The following is a 16,400-nucleotide window of genomic DNA, read 5'->3' as shown; positions in this document are numbered from 1 at the left end:
CTACAATGCAGTGATAGTCTTTCAAGGTGACTGCTGTGAAGAGACTAGTACTCACTTAATGAATATATTATGTTTTATTTGTTTAAAAATATTTCCTCTTTGCTTATATAGGTTTAGTTTTCATGTGAACCTCAAAATTTGCTGTCTTTTGTTTATGCATTTGCTTTTGACTTAGAAACAGTATAATGTTGTAGAAAGAGCGTTATACTTTGAGCTGTGCCTATGTTCAATTCCCAGATCTACCTTTTATAGACATTTAAATTTGGGGAAGCTAACTGACTTTTCTAAACGCAGTTTCCTTTAAACAAAGATAACAAAACTTGGGCTATAAAGGTGTTTTGAGGATACAAGTGAGATAATGAAAGTTAAGTGTTTTGTAAATTATAAAATATAAAGTATTCTACCACTGTCCCCTACCATGGGGATCACTGGGACAGTTAAAAATGGCACAGGGCTTCTGCTCTCCCCAGAATCTCCTTGCAATTCGTGTTGACAACTAACATTCTTAATCTACATCACTCACTGTCACCAAGGCAACACTACCTTCAGCTTAGTCTAACAACATGCCTCGATAACTCCCTGAAGCCATAATTTATGAACTTTGCATTCACCAATTTTCCTGAACATTTTAGTTGGCAATAATTATAACTGGTGTTCATTTAGCAGCAGGAGAAACCAGGTCATTGAAGGTTATGAAGGTTAAAACACAGAGACAAGACAGACAGAGAAGCATGGAAGGAAGAGCAGGGAGGGAGATGAACAGCAAGCAGTAAGCAAGAGGCCGCTGAAAGGCCGGAAATAGAATATAGTGTCAGCGCTGTTTGCTTTGAGCCCCAGGCAGAGTTTCAGGCAGTCAGGTAGATATAATCAGGGAAGTATGCCTGGAACAAGGTGGGGGCTCAATAATTATTTTAAAACAAATAATGCACAGACAGGTGAAAGGATGAAAAAAGTCATGCTGGAAACTCATGTTTGGAGGTAAAATCATTGGAAGGATTCTTGAAGGCCAAGGGCAAAATAGTTCCTATAAGATCTAGCCTTGTGTTAAGAGATAAAGACTCTGGAAATAAGGCAATCTAATCATCCCCCTATACAGGATGGCATAGGTCTGAAGGCATCAATGAACATTCTGACCACCTGCGTGCCACCCAGCTAAAGACAGCTGTTTGTTGTAGGGCTCACTGGGTTGAAGGATGCCACTCTCTCCTGAGACTTCATGTGATTGGAGCCCAACAGAAACCATGGAGGATTGCATTAGAGACCACTCCAGTTACCCAGGTGTCCAAAGGGGGAAAAAAAGACAATTATTTCCACAAATGGCTCATTTGTTTTATGTCAGGCAAGTACTAATCACTTTCATGAACATTATCTTGCTTAACACATTAACTGCCATGTGAGTTGTATTTAACTCAATGCTAGTTTTGAGCCCGGGGCCTCATGAAGCATATGTAATTCACATGTCTCTTCACCTTGGGAGCTGCATGAACTATTTCAAGTTGTATATAACTCATGCACAGAAAACAATAAAAAATAACAAATTTTCCATTAAATTAGAAAGAATCATTTTGTTTTTGAAGTTTTTATTCTATTTTTGTAATAAAACACCATGGTCCTAAGGAAAAAAATTTTTTTCTAATGTGGCAATGTGTTACGTCTTATAAAACCTTAAGAGGCAGTTATTACTTCTATTTTAACAATAGGAAAATTGAAACGGGATTGGTTTAAATAACACATAAGGTCACTTCACTAAGAATAGGCAGAGGCAAGATTTAAGCTCTGTATTTCCACTATGAGGTTGTTTCTGCAAACTAATCAGGTTGATTCTCTAATGTAAAATGTGGATTTAGCAATCTTTATATTTCTCAAAGACATTCAATTTCAAAGGAGATAAATTTTGGTGACAATAACAGATTCTAAGCCATAAGTATTATCAGCTATTTCACAATAGAACAATAATTCCTCTCCCATTGTTATAATAATTAAAAATCAAATTATCTCATTATCTTATTAATTTTGAAACTCTATCAATAATTAATTTGATTAAACAAGCCAATCACCTCAAACCATTTAATGCGGGGACATACCCTTGGTAGGAGACAGTTAGTCCTGCCACATCAGAATTTTCACAGCCCAGTGCAAACAGGGAAAGGAATAGGAGGTAACCAAAGACAGACGATCCCAAGTAGAGTTTTGCTGCACCACACACACTGATTCTGAACTTTTTCATGACTATCCCCCCAGAGAATATTCCAAGGGCCACTGCAGGTATGTTGATGAGCCCTGAGGGACAAGAAAAATATATTATTTTGTGATCTCTAAAAGAAATCTGAGTGCACTCACACAAACTTTCTAAGGGATTAAACAGAACTATGCAGTAGGTCCTGACGTATTCTCAGACTATTTTGCCAGTTTAAATTATAGAAATATTCAGTCACTACCAACTGACATATATCAAGAACTTTTGATGAGTGTCTAGATATGGATTAATAATAGCACAACTGCACAGTCTCAGAGTTCTGCTTACCACAGTGTCTAGCACAAGGTATTAAATCAATAAATACAAAATGAATCAATAAATCTTTCTGCTCCAATCCCAGGATTAACAGGTGCAATTGGGTAGCAATTAGGTGTCTATTAGTGTTCTTTAGGATTGTGCATAAAAAAGTAATAGGCACATGGAATGTAGGAAATTAAAAAAAAAAGTCTTGTTTCTACTTTCTGGCCCAAACAAAATTTGCTTAGTTGACCTGGTCTCTTAGCCTTTGAATTTTGTTCCTTCCTAACAACAATCTATATTTATATATTATTTTTTTTATAATGGACCAGCTATTCAGCTAAGCATTAGATATATTATCTGTCACATTTACTTTTCATCACACCCTTAAGAATAGGCATATGACTATTCTCATTTCAGAGAGCAATTTGTTTATGGTCATGGTTAGTATGTGGTGAAACTAGATTTCAATGCAAAGAGTCTGAAGTCAAGTCCCATGCCTTTGATCTCTGTTACATTGCCTCTCCTTCAAGGGATTTGGGAGATACTATCCCAGATAAATAGATGTGCAACCTCACTAGTAACCAAATAAATGTGAGCTATAAACAACACTAGGAAGAGGTCCAACTTGTTGGGAGTTTGGACTCTGGAGACCCAACTGTTTGGGTTTGGATCTCAGTTCTACCAATTATTAATAGTAGCTGTGCAACTGCAGGTAATTGTCTGAATGCCTCTAAACCTGTCTCCTTGCCTATAATATGGAACTAATAACAGTACCGTTGAGGTGATTAAATGACATTATTCATGAAAAGTTCTTAGCATGTTATCTGGCACAAAAATATCATGCAATTAATTTCTACCTATTATATTTATAAAAATGAATATATTGGAGGTGAGGTGGAGAGTGGAACTTCTGTGTTGGAAAAGACTTGGGGAAAGAGGCTCTTTGGTGCCTTGTTGGTTGGATTGTACATGGGATAACTCTAGAGAAGAACAATCTGCACCCAACCATAAACAACCTCTCTGCTACTTAGAATTTGTTTCTCATACTGTCTACCTATCAGTCACTGGTGTTCACATTATCTTCAGGTTTTGAGATAATGCATTTCTGCCAAATAATAAAAGGCTGAAACTTGTATAAACTCTACCCAACAGGCAAGGTTCAAATACAAACTTAGCATTTGCTGTGGTAAACAATAACCCCAAGTGCTCATATCTCTGACTCACAACCCAATGTGCAATTGTTAAATAAAAATGAAAACATTGACATCTAATGATAATGAGATGCAAATTTTCTTCCTTTCTTCTTTCCTTTTTTCTTTCTTTATAAATTTATATATCCAGTCTCTTAACTAAGCTTTGTAGAATCCCAATTATCAAATATATAATGGTCTTTGGTTTGCTCTTACATTATTTTATTTTAAAAAATGTTTTCACTCTGTATAGAGGATAATAAATGGCTTTTTTTCATCTCTTTTGATTTGATCATAGGTTGTATAAGTTAACATTAAAATGATCATATTAGAAATCAGCCCATCTCAAAGGGGACATGATCATGAAATTAGTGAAGTAGAAAAGAGAAGAAAGGCTAATTTTTGCTCTTTCAGCTGACCTGATGTTTGTGAGTATGGCAAGTGGCAGAGATAAAAATGTTCAGGGACCCCGAAGAGCCAAAAATCAGCTAAGAGGCACCTGATTACTATTTGAAAAACAGTGACTAGAAAGTAGGAAAAAAAAAATAACAAACCTGGTTTTTGTGACCCAAGTTATTAAGTTGGTGCAAAAGTAATTGTGGTTTTAGCATTGTTGAAATTTTCCATTTGATATTGGAATACATACTTCAATAATTGTGGTTGTGTTATACATCATTTTAATGTGCATTTCTTGCTTTATGTTTTTTTGCTAATGACTTATTACTTGCTTATTATTATTTTATTATTTTATTTATTATTATTATTTTAGACTATGGAAATGATGTTAGACAAAAAGCAAATTCGAGCAATTTTCTTATTTGAGTTCAAAATAGGTCGCAAAGCAGCAGAGACAACTCACAACATCATCGACACATTTGGACCAGGAACTGCTAAAGAATGAGTGCAGTGGAGGCTCAAGAAGTTTTGAAAAGGAGAGGAGAGCCTTGAAGATGAGGAGCACAGTGGCCAGCCATCAAAGCTGATCCTCCTACAACTACATGAGAAGTTGCTGAAGAACTCAACATGGACCATTCTATGGTCATTTGACATTTGAAGCAAATTGGAAAGGTGAAAAAATCTCCATAAGTGGGTGCCTCATGAGCTGACCAAAAAATTTAAAAAATTATAGTTTTGAAGTGTTATCTTCTCTTCTTGTATGCAACAATAAAGAACCATTTCTCTTGATCAGATTGTGACTTACAATCAAAAGTAGACTTTATACAACAACTGGCTATGACCAGCACAGTGGTTGGATTGAGAAGAAGCTCCAAAGTACTTCCCAAAGCCAAACTTACACCAAAAAAAGGCCATAATCACTGTTTGGTGGTCTGCTGCCGGTCTGATCCACCACAGCTTTCTGAATCCTGGTGAAACCATTCCATCTGAGAAGTCTGCTCAGCATATAGATGAGATGCACCGAAAGCTGCAATGCCTGCAGCCGGCATTGGTCAACAGAAAGGGCCCAATTCTGCTCCATGACAACATCTGACTGGGCATCGCATAACCAGTGCTTCAAAAGTTGAATGAATTGGGCTGTGAAGTTTTGCCTCATCAGCCATATTCACCTGGCCTCTCGCCAACCGACTACCACTTCTTCGAGCATCTCAACAACTTCTTGCAGGGAAAATGCTTCCACAACCAGCAGGATGCAGAAAATGCTTTCCAAGAGTTTGTTGAATCTTGAAGCACAAATTTTTATGCTACAGGAATAAACAAACTTATTTCTTGGTGGCAAAAATGTGTTCATTATAATGGTTCCTATTTTGACTAATAAAGGTGTGTCTGAGCCTAGTTATCATGATTTAAAATTCATGGTCCAAGACCACAATTACTTTTGTACTAACCTAGCTAATATTTTCTTCTAATTTTTTTGATTATTTAAAATGTGGATATAGATAAAACTAGTTCTCCTTCTGTTCTAGGTTCTATCCTCCTTCTCCAGAAGTAAGCACTGCCATTAATTTAATATGTACCCTTTAAGTCCCTATTTTTACACACATACATGCAATAAACATAGACACAAAAAAGTATATAACATATTATTCAATTTATATGAAGTTCAAAAATAGGTAAGACTGGTCTGTAATGATAGAGTTCAGAATAGTTATTAGCTTTGGGGAAAAGTATTGACTGGAAGGAGATTTGAGGGAAGCTTCCGGAGTACTAAAATGTGCTATATATTCTGGATGGTGCTTACTACACAAACATAGATGTAAAAATTTATCAAGCTTAACTATACATTTAAGATCTGTAAGCTTAATTGTTGATTGTAAATATCTCAATAAACATATGAAAAATTTAAAATAAAATAAAAATAATGTCTCTCATAAGCTTTCATTCCTCATCTATTCTTCCTGAAGTCAATAAAAAGCTTTGATTGGCATGAATGAAGTGTTGGGGGAAAAAAAACCTAAAACACTTTTTCAGATCAACGAATAAATAGTAAAATTAATGAACCAATTCTTGTTGAAAGTAAAATAGTTCAATGATCTAACCTTAACATCAAGAATTATATTAGCATCTGCTAGATGCTCATCACTCAGGATTGTTGTAGAAAAATTATATTTCCTAAAATATACTTAGCTGGGGTCCCTCCCCTGCCCTGGTCTCTTTCAGAGATAGATACATAGAGTGATTTTCACAGTATTTTATGAAGAGGAAATTATTTTAAACCATTGCATTCTCCTATCATAAAGTAATATGTCCAAAGAAATAGAATATATTTTGTGCCTTGAAACAGTAACGTTAAATGACATCTTCTTGGCCTAAAGGAACTTAGTTTCAGGTTTTAAAAATATCCAGTTGCTTGCAGGGTGGTGGTCATGCATTTGTAGATTCTGGTTCCTCTTCATTCATTTCTTCATTTCTTCATGATTTTCTTGGCCCTTGAATATCCTTCTCCTCACTGACAGCACTACTGTGCTAGAAACATGACCCTTTTAAATAACCCAGTTGCCAGGAGTCCAAAAAGTCTTTTGGTACTGAGAAAATACTAGTTTTGTTTTGTGATGAACATCTTTTAACCTGTCCAAATGCCCATTTTATATAATCCTAAAAATTCCTCATGTAAAATGATCATTGTTGTGAGGTTTTGGCTACACTCGAAACACAAATATCCAGTATTAAGAATCTCCTTATAAAATGCAAGTTTGGTCTCTATGATCTGACTTCTTCAAGGACTACTTCCTCTGGGGGTCACTCACCCACTTTTGTGAATAATTCTTGCTACAAAGTTGTGGCACAGACTGTCTAAATATTTTACTCTACTAGACTTTTTTTACACTTCCTTTTTGAGTTCATCTAAAATGCTCTAAATTACCTTCAGTCTAAATATTGCAACAGTTTTCTCTATGATCACTAAGCATTAAGATGCATCTAAAGAGTGAGAGAAGATGGCTGACTAGAGACATTGCCACATCATCCCAGAGGGAAGGAAGGGTTTCAGTTAGAGGAGAGGGAGGCAATGGGAGCAGCTAAGGTATAATTCGGTGGGAAAGGTGCTGGAGCCTGCCGGAGACTCCACGGAAAGAAATCATGAAGTAAAACAAGAAGAAAAAAGATAACGACAGAAATTTACCCCAGAGAAGCTCGGAGCCCAGTGAAGGCTGTAGATGGGAGTTTCATTTCTCCTTCCCACACACCTCCAGTGGTGGGCAGACTGCCAAGCTGCTTGGGAGATTTTCCAGCCCTACAAGCCCAAATGTTGCTACAACTATTGAACAGTGACCCTCCTGAAAACAAAGCATTAGGCTTCCAGCCACTTTGGGGGTCATCCCCTATGGCCACAGCCACGAGCCAAAAGGGTAGACACCATATGGCTTCCTGCCCATACCATCCCTTTCTCCACCCCAGGGAGCTCCAGCTCTTCAGTTTTCACATCACCTGTTCTCAGACGGTTCCCAACTCCTGCCCAGATTGTGGTGGGCCCTGGAGAACTTGTGTGATTCCAGAGCTTGGACATTTTGGATGGGACTCCTTCCAGGGAGAGAGAAGGGAAGAACTGGAATGCTGTCTCTCTTCCATTCAGACTCTTTTCCTTCCCCTCTACTCCCCCAGCCACTGCAGCCAAGAGGGGCCATTGACCCAAGACTATCAAAAATGGTCCCCTGCACTCTGCTGGTGTACCCTCCAGTCTGAGGCTTCCACAAAGAGAGAGGTCCACACCTTTCCCCTTGAGGATCTGTAGTGGACCTATGGGGGGCCAGGTCTGGGAGTTCCCTTCCTGCCGACACTCCCTGGAGATGCCCACCAGAGAGACAGGTGCACAGCTGGATCCCATACCCCCAGGATTCCCTGGGGTTATTTGGAGGCACAGGACAGTGTGGAGAATTGAGAACTAAACTAGAGACGTGGAGAGGCCCATGCAGGCAGAACAGACAGGAGAGAGCACTGTGGGTCCAAGCTGCTGCAAACTGGTGGAGCACACATCCCCATGCAGGAAAACCATGCCTTCGGACTGGGGCAGGTCCATGGGTAGGGTGATTCCCAGCCCAAGGCGCCACTGCTGGCAAGCATAGTGAATTCGGGCACCCATTTACAACTGGACACTGGAAGGAGTTTCCTGGGGCAGGGGAAGAGCAAGGGAGGGAGGGGCAAAAGTCACTCCTGATAGCCAGTTGTTGAACTACAGATGACCCCTTCCTCACTAGCAGACTTTCCAGTTTGGTGAGGCCACAATAACCCCCTTCTCGGAGGCCTTCCCCAGTGGCCTGGGAGCTGACCTTTGATCCTTGCTGGGACAGTTTTAGGGCTATCCCCAATGACAATCACAGCAATAACAAAAATAAATAAATGGGATTTTATTAAACTAAAATCTTCTGGGACAGGTAAGGAAATAATCAACAGAACAAAGAGACAACCTACAGAATGAGAGAAAATATTCTCAAGCTATATATCCAATAAATGGCTATTATCCAGAATCTACAAAAAATTCAAGCAAATCAGCAAGAAAAAATCAAACAATACCATTAAAAAGGAGGCAAAAGACATGAACAGAAGATTGTCAAAAGGAGATAGACAAATGGCCACTAAACATATGAAAAAGTGCTCAATGTCACTAATAATCAGAAAAATGAAAATTAAAACCACAACGAGATATCACCTTACCCCTGTTAGAATGGCTTTTATTAAAAAGTCCAAAACCAACAGATGTTGGTATGGATGTAGAGAAAAAGAAATGCTTATACACTGTTGGTGGGACTGAGAATTAGTATAGCCTTTATAGAAAACAGTATAGCGATTCCTCAAAGAACTAAAAGTAGACCTACCATTTGACCCAGCAATCACACGATTGGGATACCTGCACTCAATGGTTTATTACAGCACAATTCACAATTGCAAAGATGTGGAATCAATCCAAGTGCCCGTCAATTCATGAGTGGATTAATAAAATGTAGTATATGTATATCATGGAGTACTACTCAGCCATAAAAATGAATGAATACCTTTTGCAACAATTTGGATGGAACTGGAGACCATTATCCTAATTGAAGTATCTCAACAATGGAAAAACAAATACCACATGTACTCATTATTAAACTAGAACTAACCAATGAGCACACACGCACAAAGGAATATAAAACGTAGTGGAAATCAAGCAGGGGGAAGAGGTAGGAGGGGAGGGGCAAAAACCTACCTAATGGGTACAATGAACACTAGTTGGATGATGGGCACACTTATAGCCTTGACTCAAGCATTACAAAAGCAATACATGTAACCAAAATAATTTGTACCCCCTTAGTACTTAGACATAAAAAAATTGCAAAAAATAATGATAAATAAAATCACAGGAAAAAATGCATCTAAGATAGTGTCTGTGAGGAAACATGAAGGACAGATAAACATACCGATAACAAAGTTGGCCTTGGAAGATGACTGCGCATACTGTTGCTCAATGTACTTTGGTTTATACGTCACCATGCCAAATAAAGAATTGAACTGAACAGTGCTTGTGCACAAATACAGGAAGTACACTGGATTTCCAAAAAGACTCTTCAGTGATGGAAGAAAATCTATAAGACAAAAATAATATGAAATAATTAAAGGGAGTGTCACACTTGGCAGAAGATGCAGCTGTGGTGGCAGGACTGAGATGGCTAAGTCCCATTGTCACACTGTTTGGGAGTACCATAGTGTGACACACACACACATTATGCATCTTCAACCACTGGCACACCTCAAGGCTGCCATCTGGCCAGGTTCAGATCCAGACGTAAGCACTTGCTTCTACAGGAATGAAATATAGATTCCATTAGAGGTAAACGTCAAACAGGAACAGATTCCTTAAAAGACAAAGGTGATGAGAGTACCCCCCTCGGCATTCCAGCTGGGAGCCATAGGCAGGACATCAAGAATTTCACTTTTCTGGTCTCTGTTCTTCTAACTTGTGTCATGGTCACAGGGAAAAAGATATAAAATTTATCTCCATTTAATGTATGAATGTTGGTTTTGGAAATGAACTTTGGTATTCTCCCTTCTTCCTATTATGTACCCAACCAATTAGACATGTGAAGGATTTGGATAAATGCAAATATGGTCTGAGAAGAAGTGGGGAGGAGACCAATCTTGTGTCTTCACCCCCATGGAGGGGATTCATTGGAACGCTCTGGCCTTTTGCCCAGACCACACTCACTCAAATCACTGGTGGGGGACTTGCAATACTCACATGGGTGGATCTCATCTGTTCAAAGGCCAACAACTCTGCAGATCCCCTATTTTTCTATTCCGTCCACCCAGCCTTATACAAAGCAGCAATTCTGGGTAGAGGCTATTGCAGGGTCCAAATCAAAGGGATGTGAGAGAGTAGAGATGTCATGTGCTGCAGTCAGTTTTCCAATAATAAAGGTAAATTATTGATCTCCATTTTTGCTTCCCATATGGTTTCTCAATTTTTTGGGGGGGGAATACACAATGAGAAGTGAGGGGTATTATTTATAGCACCCCTAAAGTCTCAACAGGAAAACTGAAAGTGCTTCAAAATCATGGAGAATTTAACTTACCTCTTGCCATTTCCATTATTTTTGCTTTTTCTCCGTGGGGTGTTTGGTAGTCTGTGTGATCATCTATAATAAACTTGGATTTCTCAGTGAAGGAATTAGAATCCTCTCCACTTTGGGGTCTTGGTAGACTCTTTGGTAAACACCAGAAAGGCACAGCTGCAAGAAGACTTATGATTCCTGCTATTAGATAACCAAGCCACCAGGCCCCTACCCATTGGGGATCCTTTGGGGTAATGGTTATGTGATCTGAAAGACAGAGTAACACATATAGCAAAACTAATGTGTTGAAATACACTGCTTTAAAAGAATTAAATCCTTGCATAAGCTCTATCACATCATAAAAATACCTAATAATTCACACATGATATTTTTAAAAATCTGGACATTATCATAGGCCTACCTGAGATATTACAGGTTTGAATCTAGAGCACTGCAATAAAGTGAATATTGTAATGAAGTGAGTCACATGATTTTTTTGGTTTCAGGGTGCACATAAAGTTTATGTTTCTACTATTCTGTAGAATGGCATTACGTCTAAAAAGTACATATCTTAATGAAAAAATAGGTTATTGTTAAAAAATACTAATGATCATCTGAGCCTTCAGCAAGTCATAATCTTTTTGCTGGTGTGAGGTCTCGCCTCGATGTTGACGGCTGTTGATTGATCAGGGTGGTGGTTCCTGAAGGCGGAGGTGACTGTCGCAACTTCTTAAACTAAGACAACACTGAAGTTTGCTGCATCAATTGACTCTTCCTTTCATGAAAGATTTCTCTGTAGAATGTGATGCTGTTTGATAGCATTTTACCCACAGTAGAACTTCTTTTAAAATTGGAGTCAGTCCTCTCAAACCCTGCTGCGGCTTTCTCAACTGAGTTCATGTAATATTCTACATCCTTTGTCATTTCAACAATGTTCACAGAATCTTCACCAGGAGTAGGTTCCATCTCAAAAAAAAACCACTTTCTTTGCTCATTCATAAGAAGCATCTCTTCTTTTATTAAAGTTTTAAATTGCTGGGATTGCAGCAATTGTCACCTCTTCAGGGTCCTCTTCTAATTCCAGTTCTCTTACTAGCTCTCTTGCAGTTACTTCCTCCACTAAAAGCTTGAACCCCTCAAAGTCTCCATGAGGATTGGAATTAACTTCCAAATTCTTGTTAATGTTGATATTAGACCTTCTCCCATGAATCATGAACGTTCTTAATGGCATCTAGAAGGGTGAATTCTTTTCAGAAGGCTTTCAATTTACTCTGGCCAAATCCATCAGAGAAATCACTATCTATGGCAGGCATACCTTCCTGAAATTTATTACTTAGATAATAAGACTTAAAAATTGAAGTTATTTCTTGATCTATGGGGTGCAAAATGGATGTTGTATTAGCAGGTATGGAAATATTTATCTCCTTGTACATCTCCATCAGAGCTCTTGAGTGACCAGGTGCATTGTCATTGAGCAGTAATATTTTGAATGGAATCTTTTTCCTGAGCAGTAGTTCTCAACAGTGGGCTTAAAACATTCAGTAACCTATGCTATAAACAGATGTGCTGTCATCCTAACTTTGTTGTTCCATTGATAGAACACAGGTGGAGTAGACTTAGCATATTTCTGAAGGGCCCTAGGATTTTCAGAATGATAAATGAACATTGGCATCAACTTAAAGTCACCAGCTGCCCTAGCCCTTAACAAGAGCCTGTCCTTTGAAGCTTTGAAGCCAGGCATTGACTTCTCCTCTCTTCCTATGAAAGTCCCAGATGATATCTTCTTCCAATTGAAGACTATTTTGTCCACATTGGAAATCTGTTGTTTTGTGTAGCCACCTTCATCAATTATCTTAGCTAGCTTCTGGATAACTTGTTGCAACTTCTCCTTCAGTACTTGCTGCTTCACCTTACACTTTTATGTTATGAAGATGCCTTCTTTCTTTAAACCTCAAGAACCAACCTCTCCCACCTCGAACTTTTCTTCTGCAGCTTCCTCACCTCTCTCAGTCTCATAGAATTGAAGAGAGTTGGAGCCTTGCTCTAGATTAGGTTTTGGCTTAAGGAAATGTAGCTGGGTTGATCTATCCAGACCACTAAAACTTTCTCCATCTCAGCAAGAAAGCTGTTTCACTTTCTTATCATTCATGTGTTCATTGGCATAGCACTTTTAATTTCCATCAAGAACTTTTCCTTTGCATTCATAACTTGGCTGACTGGTGCAAGGGCCTAGCTTTCAGTCTACATTTTTCAACATGCCTGACTCACTAAGCTTAATCATTTCAAGATTTTGATTTAAAATAACACTTTGACTTGAACACTTAGAAGCCATTGTAAAGTTATTAATTGGTCTAATTTCAATACTGTTGTGTCTTAGAGGCCCTAGGAGAGGGAAAGAGACAGGAGAACTGCAGGTCAGTGGAGCAGTCAGCACACATACATTTATTAAGTTTACACCTTATATGGGCATGGTTTGTGGTACCCCAAACAATTTCAACAGTAACATCAAAGATCAGAGATCACAAACCACCATAAAAGATAATAATAACAAAAAAATTAAAATATTGCAAGAGTTATCAAAACACAACACACAGACAGGAAGTGAGCACATGCTGTTGAAAAAATGGCCCCAATAGACTTGCTCGAAGATGAGTAGCCACAAACCTTCAATTCATAAAAAACGCGGTATCTGAGAAGTGCAATGAAACAGAATACAATAAAACAACTATGCCTGCATTGTCTTTCTGTCTTTCTTGTTGAAAGAAAAAGAGTGTTTCTGGAACAAGATATTTCCTTCTTTTGTTTACTACTTTAAAAATATAGAGTCTAAATTCTGGAAGAGATTTTCAAACTGTGCTCTGGGATTCTGCAAAGGGACCCCTGGCAGGAGGAAGGCAACATGCGAGGGAGAATTATGAGGGCTCAAAACCTCACATGCCAGCTACTTCCATTCGATTTACATGTTGAACGTCTAAGATTTTACTTGAAGAAAGAGTTATGCCCTGCACTCTCCAGTCCAATCCTTGTGCAAACCTCACATTATGCTGATGGTAAATTTAGGACTCATTGAGGTTAAATCAGCAGAATATTTTTCATTAAATGGTGGTTAATAACACTTCAGAGATATTCTAGAGCTGAAGCAAGATTTGTATATGTAAATAAAACTTCAATATCTTATGCATCATAAAAACTTTATTTTTGACACCATTTCTCATTTGACCAAAGAGTAATCATTGATGGTTTTTTGAATTAAACTAAGTGGGGCTTTTTTCTGTACAAGAATATATAAAACAAATCATTATATCTCCACCATACTCGATGAGAACAAAATAAACACGTCTCCTGACAGTATGCTCAATTGCCACTGCATTATACTTGGTAAGATGTTTATATTAGTTTATCACTACATGTTAATTGCTTCCCCTTAACAATTTTCCTCTGTACCACTCATCACATCTATAATTTCTTACCTACATCAGTCTTCACAAGTGGATTTTAACCTTTATGAAGTCAAGGAACTCAACTATTTGTTTAGTGCTATAGAATAGCACCTGGGATAGAATAAATGTTAAATAATTTGGGGGGGGCAGTAATTAATGAATAAATGAAACTTTTGAAATGTGCCTTAGAGGTTATTCGATTTAAAACGTATGAGAATTTTGCATTCTGTTTTCACATACGATAACTTCAAAATGCAATTCCAGATTTATTTTTTTTACTGAAACTTATTTTCTTATTTATAACTGACTTCTTGGAGTTCTTTTTAAAAAAGATGAATATCATCTGTTTGTAGGAGGGGCATCTCACAGACATAGAAACAAATTAATAGCTATATAAATCAGGTCCCCTCATTTATTTCCTATATAAGGAATCTCCTGGAAGGAAAGCCAGTCCTGCCATAATATGCCTCCACCTAAAAAAGATTTGTACAGTAAAAAAAAAAAAAAAAAAAGAGGAATACTTGGTTACCAAAAGGCTTTCAATTCTTGGTCTTTGTGGCAAATGCCCAAAGACATTATCAATTGATGTAACTGTAATAAATGTTGACACACCTGAAATGAAAAAGAGCCAACAAGGAGCCAGTTTTCAGTCTTAACTACACTGGAATGTGTTTGAACTGGCAAAGCAGAAGTGGAAAAGGATACCCCGTAATAACATGTTGTGGGTTATCCAGTTTTAATCACCACCTATTTTCCATATTCCATTTATTAATGCATGTGAGCATTGTACCAATAATAAGATTCCCATGGATCATTTTCATTTACCGAAAGGTTACTATCCTACCATTTTATTTATTTTTAATTAATTAATTAATTAATTTTTAATTTCAGAATATTACAGGAGTAAAAATGTTTTGGTTACACGGATAGTTTTTGTACTGCTTGAGTCAAAGTTCTAAGTGTGCCCTTCACCCAGATAGTGTACGCTGTACCCGTTAGGTGTGATTTCACCCATCCCCTCCCCCTCCCTCCCACCTGCAGAATTTCCATTGAGTTTTACTTCCATCTGTGCACATAACTACTGATCAGTTAATTCCAATTTAATATTGAGTACATGTGGTGTTTGTTTCCATTCTTGCGATACTTCACTTAGAAGGATGGTCTCCAGTTCCATCCAGATTGTTGCAAAAGGTATTAATTCATTTTTTATGGCTGAGTAGTACTCCATGGTGTGCACATACCACATTTTATTAATCTAGTCATGAGCTGATGGGCGCTTGGGTTGATTCCACATCTTTGCAATTGTGAATTGTACTACTACAAACATTCGAGTAAAAGTGTCTGTTTGATAAAATGACTTTTTTTCTTTTGGGTAAATACCCAATTGTGGGATTGCTGGATCAAATGGTAGGTCTACTTTTAGTTCTTTGAGGACTCTCCATACTATTTTCCCATAGTGCTTGCACGAGTTTGCAGTCCCACCAACAGTATATAAGTGCTCCTTTCGCTCTGCATCCATGCCAGCATCTATTGTTTAGGGACTTTTTGATAAAAGCCATTCTCACTGGGGTTAGGTGATATCTCACTGTGGTTTTGATTTTCATTTCTCTGATGATTAGAGACATTAAGCATTTTTTCATGTTTATCGGCCATTTGTCTGTCTTCTTTTGTAAAGCTTCTGTTCATGTCTTTTGTCTACTTTTTAATGGGGTGGTTTGATTTTTTTCTTGCTGATTTGCTTGAGTTCTTTGTAGATTCTGGCTCTTAGCCCTTTATCAAATGTATAGCAAGCCAATATTTTCTCCCATTCTGTAGGTTGTCTATTTGCTCTGTTGATTGCTTCCTTGGCAGAAGCTTTTTAATTTAATCAAGTCCCATTTATTTATTTTTGTTGTTTCTGTGATTGCCCTTGGGATCTTCATAAATTCTTTGCCTAGGCCAATATCTAGAAGAGTTTTTTCCAACATATTCTTCTAGAATTCTTATGGTTTCATGTCTTAGATGTAAGTCTGTTTTCCATTGTGAATTAATTTTTGTGAGTGGTGAGAGATAAGAATTCTGTTTCAATCTTTTACGTGGGGCTATCCAATTTTCCCAGAACCATTTATTGAATAATGATTCTTTTCCCCAGTGTACATTGCTATCTACTTTGTCAAAACTCAGATGGAATTATATGGATGGTTGTATATCTGGGTTCTCTGTTCTGTTCCATTGGTCTATGTCTCTTTTTGTGCCAATATCATGCTGTTTTGGTTACTATACCCTTGTAGTATAGCTTAAAATCTGGTAAAGTGAC

At 37.8% G+C, this 16,400-nt stretch overlaps 1 protein-coding gene across 2 annotated transcripts in view; it reads right to left on the bottom strand.

The window, feature by feature from the left end:
- SLCO1C1 (solute carrier organic anion transporter family member 1C1) overlaps positions 1-16,400 on the bottom strand; it is a 49,021-nt gene that overhangs the window by 15,317 nt on the left and 17,304 nt on the right. For both annotated transcript variants that reach the window (XM_069490906.1, XM_069490907.1), the window contains 3 exons: positions 10,686-10,931; positions 9,534-9,698; positions 2,085-2,280 (listed from right to left, as the gene is read on the bottom strand). In XM_069490906.1, the coding sequence (XP_069347007.1) occupies positions 2,085-2,280; positions 9,534-9,698; positions 10,686-10,931 (607 nt within the window). The remainder of the gene's footprint in view (positions 1-2,084; positions 2,281-9,533; positions 9,699-10,685; positions 10,932-16,400) is intronic.

This window comes from Eulemur rufifrons, chromosome 16 (genome assembly GCF_041146395.1).
Source record: "Eulemur rufifrons isolate Redbay chromosome 16, OSU_ERuf_1, whole genome shotgun sequence".
Taxonomy (NCBI): Eukaryota; Metazoa; Chordata; class Mammalia; order Primates; family Lemuridae; genus Eulemur; species Eulemur rufifrons.
Note: the sequence above shows the minus strand (reverse complement) of the source record. Positions and strands in the feature narration are given on the sequence as shown.